Raw genomic sequence first — 14,650 nt, forward strand, 5'->3', positions numbered from 1 at the left:
AAAATTACCCGGATGTGGTGGCGCGCGCCTGTGTTCCCAGCTACTCTAGAGGCTAAAGTGACAGGATTGCTTTAGCACAGGAAGGTCGAAGCTGAGTGAGCCATGATTGCACCACTGCACTCCAGCCTGGGCAACAAAGCCAACCCTGTCTCAAAAACAAAAAACAGCCCAAGTCAATCGTCAACTATCACCTCTTTTCACTCTTTAAAAGCAAATAGTACTGCCTATCTCTGTTACCCTGTTTCTAGGTCCCTCTTCCATCCAGTTTAATGGGAACTTTGTTCCCACCTGTTCACTTGAAAGCTCCTGTCACCACGACCTCCCTCTCAGCAGATTTAGAGATCTATTTTCTGTCCTCATGGGCCTGTCGACCCCCATGACACCGTTGGCCACTCTCTGCTTTTCAAACTCTTCTCCAGATCTTTGAGATGCCTTTCCCTCCTGGCTGTCCTTCCCCACTGGCATTTCCTTTCACCCTCTTCCTCTGTTCGAGTCCTCAGGGCTTGGTCACGGGTACTTGTCATTTTTTCTTTTCCTTTTTTTTTTTTTGAGAGAGTTTGCTCTTGGTGCCCAGGCTGCAGTGCAGTGGTGCAATCTCAGCTCACTGCAACCTTCACCTTCCAGGTTCAAGTGATTCTCCTGCCTCAGCCTCCCGAGTAGCTCGGATAACAGGCTCCCGCCATCATGCCCAGCTAATTTTTGTATTTTTAGTAGAGATGGGGTCTCATCATGTTGGCCAGGCTGGTCTCAAACTCCTGACCTCAAGTGATCCGCCTGCCTCGTCCTCCCAAAGTGCTGGGATTTCAGGCGTGAGCCACCGCACTGGCCATCATTTTTCCAATATACCTTATTTCACCAATTCCAAGATGCACATATTCTCCCCCCTCATTTTAATATTTCAGAAGCAGGACACATGTTACCATTTCTATGTCTTTGTTTGTTTGTTTGGTTCTGAGGTGGAGTCTCTCTCTGTCGCCCAGGCTGGAGTGCAGTGGCACGATCTTGGCTCACTGCAAGCTCCGCTTCCCCGGTCCACGCCATTCTCCTGCCTCAGCCTCCTGGGTGTCTGGGACTACAGGCACCCGTCACCACACCCGGCTAATTTTTTGTATTTTTAGTAGAGACGGGGTTTCACCGTGTTAGCCAGGATGGTCTCGAACTCCTGGCCTCGTGATCCACCTGCGTCGGCCTCCCAAAGTGCTGGGATTACAGGTGTGAGCCACTGCGCCGGGCCTCCTATGTCTTAAAATCATATTTAGCAGATGAGAGTTGTGAGGTATTTGTCATTGCTAACCCTGCACCAGTTTCAAAACATGCAGAATAGGTGTTAGCAGCTTGGAAGAAAAACCCAGAGATGGTGCTGGTGTATTCTTTTTTTTTTTCCCAAGACAAAGTCTTGCTCTGTTGCCCAGGCTGAAGTGCAGCAGTGCGATCTCAGCTCACTGCAACCTCTGCCTCCCAGATTCAAACAGTTCTCCTGCCTCAGCCTCCCGAGTAGCCAGGATTACAGGCACGCACCACCATGCCTGGTTAATTTTTGTATTTTTAGTAGAGAGGGGTTTTCGCCATGTTGGCCAGGCTGGTCTCGAACTCCTGACCTTGTGACCGCCTGCCTTGCCTCCCAGAGTTGTGAGCCACTGCGTGTGGCCTATAAAAATCTTTTTAAAAAATTAGCTGGATGAGACAGAAAATAGCATGGTGGTTGCGGTCACTAGGGGGCGGGAGAATGGGAGCTAATGTTTAATGGAGACACAGCTTCAGTTTGGAACATGAAAACAATCCTGGAGTGGATGGTGGTGATTGTTGCAAAATAACCTAAATGTAGTTAATACCACTGAAATGTATACTTAAAATGGTAAATTGTATGTTATATATTTTTTACCACAATAAAAAAAAATGCAGGCTGAGTGCAGTGGCTCATACCTGTAATTCCAGCACTTTGGGAGGCCGAGGCAGGAGGATCACTTGAGCCCAGGAGTTTGAGACCAGCCAGAGCAACACAGAAAATCCTCATCTCTACAAAAAATAAAAATAAAACTAAACGGCTGAGCACAGCGACTCATGCCTGTACTCCCAGCACTTTGGGAGGCTGAAGCAGGTGGATCAGGGCTAACAGTGAAAACCCGTCTCTACTAAAAATACAAAAATTAGCTGAGTATGGTGGCACGCGCCTGTAGTCCCAGCTACCAGGGAGGCTGGGGGAGGAGAACCCAGGAGGTAGAGGTTGCAGTGAGCCAAGATCGTGCCACTGCACTCCAGCCTGGGTGACAGAGTGAGACTAGGTATCAAAATAATAATAATAATAATAATAAAGGCCAGGCACCGTGGCTTACACCCATAATCCCAGCACTTTGGGAGGCCAAGGTGGGCAGATCACCTGAGGTCAGGAGTTTGAGACCAGCCTGGCCAACGTGGCAAAATCCTGTCTCTACTAAAAATACAAAAATTGTTCTACAAAAATGAACTGGGCGCCAGGTGCGGTGGCTCACACCTGTAATCCCAGCACTTTTGGAGGCCGAGGCAGGAGGATCACAACATGGCCAACATGGTGAAACCCTGTCTCTACTAAAGTACAAAGAATTAGCTGGGTGTAACGTGCGAGCCTATAGTCCCAAATACTTGGGAGGCTGAGGCAGGGGAATCACTTGAACCTGGGAGGCGGAGACTGCAGTGAGCTGAAATAGGCGCCTCTGCACTCCAGCCTGGTGCCAGAGCGAGACTCCATCTCAAAACAAAAACAAACAAACAATCAAAAAAATTACCCGGGCATGGTGGCAGGCGCCTGTAATCCCAGCTAGTCGGGAGACTGAGGCAGGAGAATCACTTGAACCGGGAGGCGGAGGTGGCAGTGAGCCGAGATGGTGCCACTGCACTCTAGCCTGGGCAACAGAGCAAGACTCCATCTCGAAATAAATAAATAAGATGTCCAGAAATAATAACAAGAAAAAATACATTCACACACACACAGAGTGATGTCTGTGAAAGGCTGGGGGAGTGGTGGTGGAAAAGAACTGGCTGAGGGTGGAAGAAGGGGCCACTGGGCCCCACCTGAGGCCACTCCCCTCCTCTCTGTCCCCAGCATCCTCACCTGGGTCCACTCCTCCTGGTCATGCCTGCCATGGCCACCTCTATCCCCGACCTGGCTTGGGTGGTGTCCTTCCTCAAGTCTCTATCTGACCACCTCTCTCTCCTGCTTTCACGTCCTTCAGCAGTGTCCCATTGTCGCAGCGTCAGCCTGGCCAGCGAAACTCTTCCCCGCTGACGCCAGCCTGTGTTCCAGCTTCACAGTCCCGCCCTTCCTGAGCTCTGGTTTCTTCCTTCATAACACATTGCAACCATTTGTAACACCTTTCCTGGATGGGCATGGTGGCTTATGCCTGTAATACCAGCACTTTGGGAGGCCAAGGTGGACGGATCACCTGAGTTCAGGTGTTACATACCAGCCTGGCCAACATGGTGAAACCCTGTCTCTACTAAAAATACAAAAAATTAGCCAGGCGTGGTGGTGGGTGCCTGTAGTCCCAGTTACTTGGGAGGCTAAGGCAGGAGAATTGCTTGAATCCAGGAGGCAGAGGTTGCAGTGAGCCAAGATCATGCCACTGCACTCCAGCCCAGGCAACAGAGTGAGACTCCATCACAAAACAAACAAACAAACAAACGAAAAATTTAGCCAGGCATGGTGGCGTGCACCTGTAATCCCAGTTACTTGGGAGGCTGAGGCAGGAGAGTCGCTTGAACCCAGGAGGCAGAGGTTGCGGTGAGCCAAAATTGCACCATTGCACTCTAGCCTGGGCAACAGAGTGAGACTCAAACCAAACCAAAACCAAACAAAAACAAAGCTTCCCTGTGGCCAGTAGTAAATGTTACCCCTAATTTTCTCAGTAACCCTGTGAGGTAGCTAGCACTGGCTCCATTTCATTTTTTTTTGTTGTTGAGACGGAGTCTCGCTCTGTCGCCCAGGCTGGAGTGCAGTGGCCGGATCTCAGCTCACTGCAAGCTCCGCCTCCCAGGTTCACGCCATTCTCCTGCCTCAGCCTCCCAAGTGGCTGGGATTACAGGCGCCCGCCACCTCGCCCGGCTAGTTTTTTTGTATTTTTTAGTAGAGACGGGGTTTCACCGTGTTAGCCAGGATGGTCTCGATCTCCTGACCTCGTGATCCGCCCGTCTCGGCCTCCCAAAGTGCTGGGATTATAGGCTTGAGCCACCGCGCCCGGCCTTTTTTTTTTTTTTTTTTGAGATGGAGTCTCACTCTGTCACCAGGCTGGAGTACAGTGGTGCAATGTTGGCTCGCCGCAACCTCTGCCTCCCAGGTTCAAGTGATTCTCCTGCCTCAGCCTCCCTAGCAGCTGGGATTACAGGCACGTGCCACCACGCCCAGCTAATTTTTGTATTTTTAGTAGAGACAGGGTTTCACCATGTTGGCCAGGATGGTCTCGATCTCCTGACTTCATGATCTGCCCACCTTGGCCTCCCAAAGTGCTGGGGTTACAGGTGTGAGCCACCATGCCTAGCCTGCTCCATTTTAGAGACGGGGAAACTGGGTCTCAGGCTAAGTGCAACTTGGAGGTCCACACTCTTTTGCTGTGTGGTGGCAGCTCTGTCTTCACTCTGGTTCCTCAGTGCCTGTGCTTACATATGAGTTATCTGGCTGGTAGCTCTGGTTTGGCTCAGATCACATCTGATCACATTAATGAGCCCTGACACCCCCTGCCCTCCCTGCTAGGCATTCCTGATCACATTATTTTCTTCGAAGTTTTTACCACTGCTGGCAATCATCTCTTATTTGTTTACCAATTTAATATCCCCCTTCCAACTAGAATTTAAACTCCCAGAGAGCAGGGATGGCATCTGCCTTGTATCCCCAGCACCCGGAGCCATGCCTTGTGTACTGGAGATGCTCAGTAAACAGCCGTGGATGGGATGAATCTTGAAGCAACACCGTGAGACCCTCCCAGCTCCAAGCATCCCTCCCGCATGCTCCCTCGATGCTCTGAAGCTGGAGAAGCTGTTGGTCCCTTGCACACTTTGTGGTTATTCTTCTATTCTTGGGTGTCCCCCACCAGACCCCAGCTGACTGGGCAGAGATTGGCCCCAGGCTTGGCACAGTGCTGAGCCTACCCGAGTGCTCAGCCACCTCTTGCCAAACATCTGAATCAATGTTGGAATATCCACAGCAACACTTGGTTTGCTCCTGTTGCATTCTCACAACAGGCTCAGCGTCAGGTATGACCTTCCTGAGGGCAAGGCCTGTCCTCCACAAAGCCCTCTGGGGCTGGGGTCTCCAGAGGCGAGCCCTCAGCTCTGGGAGACTGCCTACCTCCATGAGGAAACCTGGGGCAAGGGGACAGGGAGCTCAGCCACCAGCAGCAGTGTGTTTTATTGCAACCAGAATCCCCGGTCACGTGGGGAAGGGATGGAACCGGGGATGAGGCAGGACGCATCTGGTCCCTGACAGGACACTCCCTGTCCAGGATGCAAAGCCAAAGGCCCGGAACAGCTTGCCCAGTGGCCAAGCCCTGCGGCCAGCTGTGCCCTGTCTCTTCCCCTGCCCCCAGTCAGGGCATCCAACGGGGCTGAGGCAGAAGGGAGGTGAAAATGGGGGTCGGTTTCAGCAAAGCCTTCACCCAGGGACCTGAGGGAAGAAGGAGTATTGTGGTGGGGTCCAGGTGCCCCAAGACGCTCAGGGCACCCTGGGCTGACTTCAGGATATGTCCATGTGGTTACTAAAGGAGAGCGATGGGGCCTGCCCTGCCCACGTGGAGAGGGAGGGAGAGGGGAAACATGGCTCAGAAGGAGAATCACTGGCCAGCGATGACACACGTGGGATCTTGGGACCCTGACTCTACCGCCAGGGCCATGTCCATACCCCACCTCCTGGCTGGGCCCCACCTGGGCCCCTAGCCTAGTCAGCCTCGGGTCCTATGTGGGGATCTGCATGCTATCCAGGTCCTGATCCATGATCTGCAGGACATCGTCCAGGATGGAAGGCCCCAGGTCCACGTGCAGGGACAGTAGGGAGCTGGCATGGGACAGGAAGGGCTCCTCAGCCCCTGACTCCGGGGTCAACCCACTGTGGGGGGAGCCAGTCTCTGGAATCCTCCAGATGTCCACACTCCCTCCCTCCTGTGGGGAAGGCTGAGGGGTCTCCAGGTGCAGGCGAGGGGGCTTGGGTGGAGCCTGGGCTGTGGGCAGGGTGAGAGCCTGGGGTCCACCGATAACTGGGAGGGAGATGGCGTTCTTAAGCAGAGGTGATGGGCCGTCCGGGAGCTCCCGCCCACACACAGTTGCGGTGCGGGTAAACTGGAAGGGGAGGTCGAAGGTGCCATCCTCCTCAGGCCCCTCCACCACGGTCCCCGGCAGGAGGTGGAACTTGCCCTGCAGGAAGGAGATGTCACCAAACATGTCGCTGCCACCACCACTGCCGATATGAATGGTGTGGCGGAAGTCCCCCAGCGGCGGGCTGATCATGTCCGAGGACAGCAGGTCCCGAAGCTTCTCCTTCTTGCCCTTGCGACTGCCACGCTTCAGATAGATGGGCACCTTGGTGGACATGGTGACCTCACCGCCAGGCCTGGCTGTGAGGCTACAGGCTGCCTGCTGAGACCACGCCTCCTCTCAAACGCTCAGCCAGAGGAAGCACCCGTTCCAAGAGGTGGTTTGCCCAAAGCTCACCAAAGGGCTCCTGGCTACAGGGTGGGGCACGACCAAAGTTGGCCCAAGGAGTTAAAAAAGATTAGAGATCAATGAAGTCAGAGGGCTGAGATAACAAAAATCACGTTCTCCCCAAAGGATGGCAAACTGTTCTGAAGAATTGAAGCCAGAAAGGTAGGAGCTGTGTGGGCAGCAGTGCACTTTGGTCTTGTCACCGAGGGTTACTCGTCCCCGGTCCAGGGCTGAGGAGCTGAAACACAAAGGGTGCACACCTGTCAGAGACAGCAGGACCAAAGTCAGATGCAAACATCTTTTTTATTTTTAAGATGGAGTCTCACTCTGTTGCCCAAGCTGGAGTGCAGTGGCGCAATCTCAGCTCAGTGCAGCCTCTGCCTCCTGGGTTCAAGCAATTCTTCTGCCTCAGCCTCCTGAGTAGCTGGGACTACAGGCACGTGTCACCACGCCTGGCTAGCTTTTGCATTTTTTTTTTTTTAGTAGAGACGGAGTTTCACCATGTTGGCCAGGCTGGTCTTGAACTCCTAACCTCAAATGATCTGCCCGTCTCGGCCTCCCAAAGTGCTGGGATCACAGGTGTGAGCCACTGTGCCTGGCCAGAAACATCTGTCTTGTTTCTGGGCCTCTTGTGGTAGCCATGGGAGCCTGAGGGGTGGGGCGCTTCCCTTGCAGGGAGTTGTGCTGGGAGAAGCATGTCTTCACTCTAAGACCCACTGCATCTTAGAGACACACCACCAGGGCCAAGCCCCTCCCCTTACAGGTGGGAAACTGAATGACAGGTCCAAAGTCACACAGAAAGTCCTGCTCTAGTCTCTTGCTCTGGGTCCCCGGCAAGGTAGATCTCATCACCCTTATCCAGGTACTCATGCCATACCCCCCACCTCCATTGCATATCACATGTGCCCCAAAATGTAAGTGCCAGATTGTGGGGTGCCTCACAAATGGCCTTGACTCCCTACTTGACCAAGGACAGAGAGCTTTGTGACCACTGTCTCTCCCGCCCAGGCCTGGCAGGGACCTGGAGCACAGCAGGCATTTGGCCAAGGGTGTTGGGTGGCTGGCACTTCCCATTTGACCCAATCATATCCCACCTGGAGGCGGGGTCGCGTTTTCTCCTCTCCCTGTTACGAGCTCCTTATGGGCAGGGGCTGAGTCTAGGATAGTTTCTGGCCCTCCTCCCTACCCTGGCACCTAAAGAGAAGGTGGAGTGGGGAATACGTATATTTTTTAGGTGAGGGGGGCTCTGCTCCGTACCTGGCATTCTTCTGTGCTCTTTGCAGACACATCTCAATTAATCAACACAACCACCCTATTATCAACCCCATTTAAAAATCAGAGGTGTTGGGGCCGGGCGTGGTGGCTCATGCCTGTAATCCCAGCACTTTGGGAGGCCGAGGTGGGCAGATCACGGGGTCAGGAGATCAAGACCGTCCTGGCTAACATGGTGAAATCCCGTCTCCAGTAAAAATACAAAAAATTAGGCCGGGCATGGTGGCTCATGCCTGTAATCCCAGCACTTTGGGAGGCTGAGACGGGTGGATCACCTGAGGTTGGGAGTTCAAGACCAGCCTGACGAACATGGAGAAACCCCGTTTCTACAAAAAATACAAAATTAGCTGGGCATGGTGGTGCATGCCTGTAATCCCAGCTACTCCAGAGGCTGAGGCAGGAGAATCACTTGGACCCAGGAGGCGGAGGTTGTGATGAGCCGAGATTGTGCCATTGCACTCCAGCCTGGGCAACAAGAGCGAAACTCCACCTCAAAAAAAAAAAAAAAAAATTAGCTGGGTGTGGTGGCGCACGCCTGTGGTCCCAGCCACTTCCGAGGTTGAGACAGGAGAATCACTTGAACCCAGGAGGCAGAGGTTGCAGTCAGCTGAGATCACACCACTGCACTCCAGCCTGGGCTACAGAGCAAGACTCCGTCAAAAAAAAAAGAAAAGAAAAAGAAAAAGAAAAATCAGAAGTGTCAAAATTCAAAATTGAACCTGAGGTGAACCTAAAGGTGAAAAATTTTGGAGGATTCCCACAGGGCATTGCAGAGAGAGAGAAGCAAAATGCAAAAACATGATATAAACGATCCGTTTATTGAAAGAATTGACTACCTGCCTCCCCGCTCTGATACATATGCATGTTATGCACCTGCATGTGTACAGGTCTGTGTAGAATTCTGTCCTATATATATATACACACACACAAAAAGAGGCTGGGTGCGGTGGCTCACATCAGTAGTACCAGCACTTTGGGAGGCCGAGGCGGGCGGATCATCTGAGATCAGGAGTTCAAGACCAGCCTGGCCAACATAGGGAGACCCTGTGTCTACTAAAAATACGAAAATTAGCCAGGTGTGGTGGCACACGTCTGTAATCCCAGCTACTCAGGAGGCTGAGGCAGAATAATGGGTTGAATCCAGGAGGCAGAGGTTGCAGTGCACCAAGATCGCGCCACTGCACTCCAGCCTGGGTGACAGTGAGACTCTGTCTCAAAACAAAAAACAACAACAAAAAAAACCCAGAAAAATCTAGAAGGCCAGCCCTAGGTTGCCATATGAGCTACCTTGACTAGGGTACACAGCAGGGATGGGGTGTGGGGGTCACTGATATGGGAGGAAAGGAGTCATCAGTAAAAATAGCCTGTAATATTTTGGTCCCATGGCTATGACATGATCAATGTGTGTAATATATATAAATATGAAAAGATTGGCCGGGCGCGGTGGCTCAAGCCTGTAATCCCAGCACTTTGGGAGGCCGAGACGGGCGGATCACGAGGTCAGGAGATCGAGACCATCCTGGCTAACATGCTGAAACCCCGTCTCTACTAAAAAATACAAAAAAAAAAAAAAAACTAGCCGGGCGAGGCAGCGGGCGCCTGTAGTCCCAGCTACTGGGGAGGCTGAGGCAGGAGAATGGCTTCAACCCGGGAGGCGGAGCTTGCAGTGAGCTGAGATCCGGCCACTGCACTCCAGCGCGGGCGACAGAGCGAGACTCCGTCTCAAAAAAAAAAAAAAAAAAAAAAAAAGAAAAGATGGTCATCCAGATGTTAACAATCGTTATCTCAAAGTGGTAGAATTTCAGGTTGACGTTTCCTTTCTTGTTCAGACCTCTATGAATTCAAATTCTTACTAATAAGCAATGTATTATTTATATGTACATAATATTTATGTAGTCAGAAAAAAATTAAGCTATTTTTAATGTAGAAAAATAAATAGCTATGAAGGGGTGTCATACTGATTTAACAGACAAAAGAAATGAAGCCAGCACTCCCTCTGCTTGAGGGTGGCGGATGCATGTGGGACCTGATTGGTCTGGTACACACGAGCCCAGATGTAGACTCAGCATAAAAGGCAAAGAGAGAAACTTGTCCAAGGTCACCCAGTGAGTAAGGGCAGGGTGGGAATTCAAGCCAGATGAGCCCACCCTCCTGTACACCCCTCCCCAGCCCCAGCCAGGGCTCACCAAAGGTGGCTCTTGCCAGTTCTTTGCCTCAGTTTTCATTCTGGACAGGGTGAGGGTGGGGGTGAGGGGGTTGGGAGGAGGGAGCAGGAAGGAGGAAGGAGGATGCAGGAGAAGCAGAGTCCAACTACACCCCCACCATCAGCTGAGGCCCTTGCTCAGGAAACCCCACCCCAGGACCGGACACCCGGGTCAGTCATACTGAGCCACAGAGGCCGGACATCTTGCCCCTCCCAGAGCACCTGGAGCTTAACAGGAAACAAACGAATAACTTTCCCATGGTAGAAATCCAGCTCAGCTTGCAAGGAGCTGGGGGGAGGGTGGGGACGCATGGGCACCCCGAGGTCTTGGAATCCCATCACACATTCATCCTGTGTCAACCATGCCAGGCCTGGGGGCCATGCTGACAAACATGCAATTTGTCGCTCATCAGGAGAGAAGTCCTGGTGGGGCTTGTCTTCCTTTTCACTCATGGAGCGTGGGGCTGACTGGTGGGATGTGCCCAGAGCCTGGGCCAGGTCCTCCCCACATCCCCAACTCCATCACACGGCAGTGCCAAGACAGCCTGAGTGTTTCCACAACAAATTGGGCGTCCCTGACAGCTGTCTTACTCACAGCCAGATGTACACACCCAATTCCAGATGTGGGGAGAATCAAGGGTGAGGCCAGCATCAGCGGCCCAGGGGAGAGCTGGGAATTACAACCCTTACACCGGAAGAATTCAGATTTGGCAACCGCAAGACCCTAGGATCCAGCCTGTCACGCACAGTTTCCCATTTTAATACTTCTAGCCACGGCATGGTGGGGTCATAACGGCCCTTTACAGAAGTCGAAGCTGAACCTCAGAGATGTTAAGTAACATTGGCGAGGTCATCCAGTTAGGAAGTGGAAGAGTGGGTACCCAGCCTGGTCCGTGTGGCTTCCATGCAGTGCGCCACGCCTACCTCCATAATATGGTTGGGGAGCGGGAGAGAAACAGCTAGGCTGGAAACAGTGGGTTCCCAGACCTCCTCCATCTACATTCTGACCTTTGGCTGCCCCCCTCTGCCCAACTTTCATGTGTCTAGAGATATGAGAATGAGCTCTCCATCAGGACAGGGCTATGGGGGCTGGGAGGGGAGCTCCCTGCAGCAGTTGGGGAGCAGATAGGAGCATCCTAGCTCTCTGTGATTGCCCTGGACAGGAGCCCTGGACCTCCCAACGATAAAATGACTTCCGGCAGGCAGGGATCCTCCAATCATGAGGAATATTAGGCACCTCACACCCCCCTCTCCCCCAAATCAGGAGACTGTCCTTAAATCCGGCTCCACCTGGGACTTCCTCTGTAACCTTCAGGAAGACGCCTCTCCTCTCTGGGTCTCACCTTTCCCATCTATAAAATGGGCTGACAATGAAGCCACCACTAGAGGGCTATTAGAGATCCCACTGCAATTTTTTTTTTTTTTTTTTTTTGAGACGGAGTCTCGCTCTGTCGCCCAGGCTGGAGTGCAGTGGCCGGATCTCAGCTCACTGCAAGCTCCGCCTCCCGGGTTTACGCCATTCTCCTGCCTCAGCCTCCCAAGTGGCTGGGACTACAGGCGCCCGCCACCTCGCCCGGCTAGTTTTTTGTATTTTTAGTAGAGACGGGGTTTCACCGTGTTAGCCAGGATGGTCTCGATCTCCTGACCTCGTGATCCGCCCGTCTCGGCCTCCCAAAGTGCTGGGATTACAGGCTTGAGCCACCGCGCCCGGCCGAGATCCCACTGCAGTATTACAAGTGAGAGCACCAGTATACAATAGCGGGGCTCAGGGGGTTACTGTAGGTTCTATCATTCATTCAGCAAATATCTACAAGACCTTCCTTCCTCAAGCACTTCGGTTCTTCGGGGCCAGTGCTTTGAACAATATCAAAAACGAACGGCTGCTGGCCCCAGGAATCCGCCTCCTCCCGCCCTCCTAGAACTCGCGGATGCAGAGTCCCCCTAGCCGGCCGCGGGGTCTCCCGGGGTCCCCGTGCCTCTGGAGAGGCGCTCGGCTCCGCGGCCGCCAGGTGGCGCGCGTGCTCCCTTGATCGCCCCGTGTCCCAGAGGATTCCGAGAGCGCACCGGGGTCTCCAACGCCCCTCCCTCCGGGCTTCAAGCAGGCGCTCCCCAAGGAGCTGCGCGTTCAAGTACCAGACGGGGATTGCCTGCGAGATCTTTTTGCTTCGGCGTTTCTGGTCCCACAATTGGGGAAAAAGGAGGTGATTGGGGACCCTGCTCTAGTCTCTAAGCTCTGGGAGGAACCGCCCCCGTGCTTTCCGGCCTGGGCGATGTCCTAGTGTCCGCTTGGCGCAGGGCCAGAGCTCGGGCGTGCAGGCCCCCGCTCCTCCCACGGGTCCGGCTCCTTAGCTCCGGCTCGGGTTCCGGCGTCGACCCCTCCCCGCTCCTACCCGGGCGCAGCCCAGCCCAGCACAGATCCGTTTCAGGACACTCGCGGCCGCAGCTAAAGACAGGAGGACACCTCACCATCGGCTAAAAATATGGCCCCCAGCCCCGGTGGGGACGCTGGGCGGCGGGGCACCCCTGGGTCTCGGGAGGGGGGCGGGGGCCCGGATACAGAATGGAGGGCAGAACGGGGAATTCGGGGTCGGGATGCGCGGCGCCCCACGGACCGTGGCGGGCACGGGCGAGGCTGCGTGCACCCAGATGCGGGCGGGAAACCCATGGAGCCCTAGGCGCCCTCGAAAGGACCTGAGTGAGGTGAGAGGCAGGGCCAGGGCGCGAGCTGGGGCGGGGCGCCACAGAGATGGGCCTCTCGCGGCGGGGACCCCGCGGAGTTGCGAAAATCCGAGCCCGAACTCACCGTGAGGCAAGCAGACGGCGGACCGGCGGACAGCAAGGTCTCGGGAGCTGGACAGCGCGGCTGCGGAACCCGACCGGCGGTGAACTTACAGAGCGCACGGCGGACCCCGCAGCCCCGCCCCGGCCCGCGGAGCCAATGCCTGGGCCGCGCCAGCCAAGCCCCTCCCCATCCCCGCCCCACTCCGGGCACCGCCCGGGGCTCCGGGTGTGGGAGGTGCAGCTCCCGGGTCCAGCGGTCGCGCGCGCCCTGGGGTCCTGTCCTGGTTCGGGCGTCTGAGGTCCATGTGGCGCAGGGTGGCCTCCCGGGACTCCGGCTGTGCCCATGGGAACTAAAACCCTCGGTTTTAGAAAGGCCGGGAGAGAGACTCCCAGAAGACCGAATTCTTCAGAAATCGCAGAGAGACCTTGGACAGGATCCTTCCCTGCAGGGCTGGATCGGGGAGGCGCCGGCACTAGTATATTCAGTGACTTCCTAGGGAATGAATGAGGCCTTGGAAGCGCCTACGTTAGAATACTACAAACTTACAAGCGAGTTGATGAGTTTACTTTCCACGAGAAAAGAGAGTATGGGAAGGCAGAGGCCGCATGGCCTGGACCCCCGTCTTTGCTGTCAGGCTTCCAGAGTGAAAGTGGGGCTCATACTCAGACTAGTTCCTGGTCCATTCGTTCATTAAGTCAGTCAGTCATTCTTACAGGGCCAGAAACTTTTTTTTTTTTTTTGAGACGGAGTTTCGCTCTTGTTGCCCAGGCTGGAGTGGGATGGCGCGAGGCTCACTGCAACCTCCGTCTCCTGGGTTCAAGAGATTCTCCTGCCTCAGCCTCCTGAGTAGTTGGAATTACAGGCATGTGCCACCACACCCGGCTAATTTTTGTATTCTTAGTAGAGACGAGGTTTCTCTATGTTGCCCAGGCTGGTCTCGAACTCCTGATCTCAGGTGATCTGCCCACCTCGGCCTCCCGAAGTGCTGCGATTACAGGCGGGAGCCACCGCGCGCGGCCCAGAAACATATTTTGAAGGGCAGGCACCGCACAGGGTGCTGGAGACAGACTGAAGGCAACTGCACCGCTCAGTGACTCAAAAGAGATTTGTTGAGTATCTACCAAGTGCCCAGCGCTGTTTTTGTCCCTGGGGATTCAGCCTCTGGATTGGGACCTGCAGCCCAGAGAAGGGAAATGGGGAAATCCAAGTTCCCAGGTACATCATGATACCCTTCCAGGTGGGTAAGTGCTAAGAAGAGTGGGGCAGAGGAAGTGGTGGGTAGTGACGAGGTGGAGAGACCTCACTTTCTAGAGGATGACAGCTATGCCAGCTCAGTGTGACCAGGATGGTTGGCTTCTATGCTGTCACTGTGGGAAGGGCTTTTAGGGAGGCAGAGCCAGGAAGACCTCAGGGAGGAAGGCAGGATGCTGGTGGTGGGGGAAGATGCCAGACAAGCTGGGAGGTCCGGATGGGAAGAAGGGGATCGTGGTAGGCAAAATAACAGCCCCCCCAAATATGTTCACATCTGACCGGGTGCTGTGGCTCATGCCTATAATCCCAGCACTTTGGAAGGCTAAGGTGGGAGGATCGCTTGAGTCCAGGAGTTTGACACCAGCCTGGGCAACATAGTGAGACCCTGTTTCTACAAAAAGTAAAGTAGATGGCCGGGCGCGGTGGCTCAAGCCTGTAATCCCAGCACTTTGGGAGGCCGAGACGGGCGGATCACGAGG

General features: G+C 54.3%; 1 protein-coding gene across 1 annotated transcript; it reads right to left on the reverse strand.

The window, feature by feature from the left end:
- Positions 1-5,021: 5,021 nt before the first annotated feature.
- On the reverse strand, positions 5,022-13,098 carry CDC42EP2 (CDC42 effector protein 2). The gene is made up of 2 exons (XM_033207787.1): positions 12,942-13,098; positions 5,022-6,901 (listed from the first exon to the last, which is right to left on the reverse strand). The coding sequence occupies exon 2, from the start codon at positions 6,550-6,552 to the stop codon at positions 5,920-5,922; it is 633 nt and encodes a 210-aa protein (XP_033063678.1). The 5' UTR covers positions 6,553-6,901; positions 12,942-13,098; the 3' UTR covers positions 5,022-5,919.
- Between the last annotated feature and the right edge of the window lie 1,552 nt (positions 13,099-14,650).

The sequence above is a fragment of the Trachypithecus francoisi genome, unplaced genomic scaffold (assembly GCF_009764315.1).
Source record: "Trachypithecus francoisi isolate TF-2019V2 unplaced genomic scaffold, Tfra_2.0 Lachesis_group8, whole genome shotgun sequence".
In the NCBI taxonomy this organism is placed as follows: Eukaryota; Metazoa; Chordata; class Mammalia; order Primates; family Cercopithecidae; genus Trachypithecus; species Trachypithecus francoisi.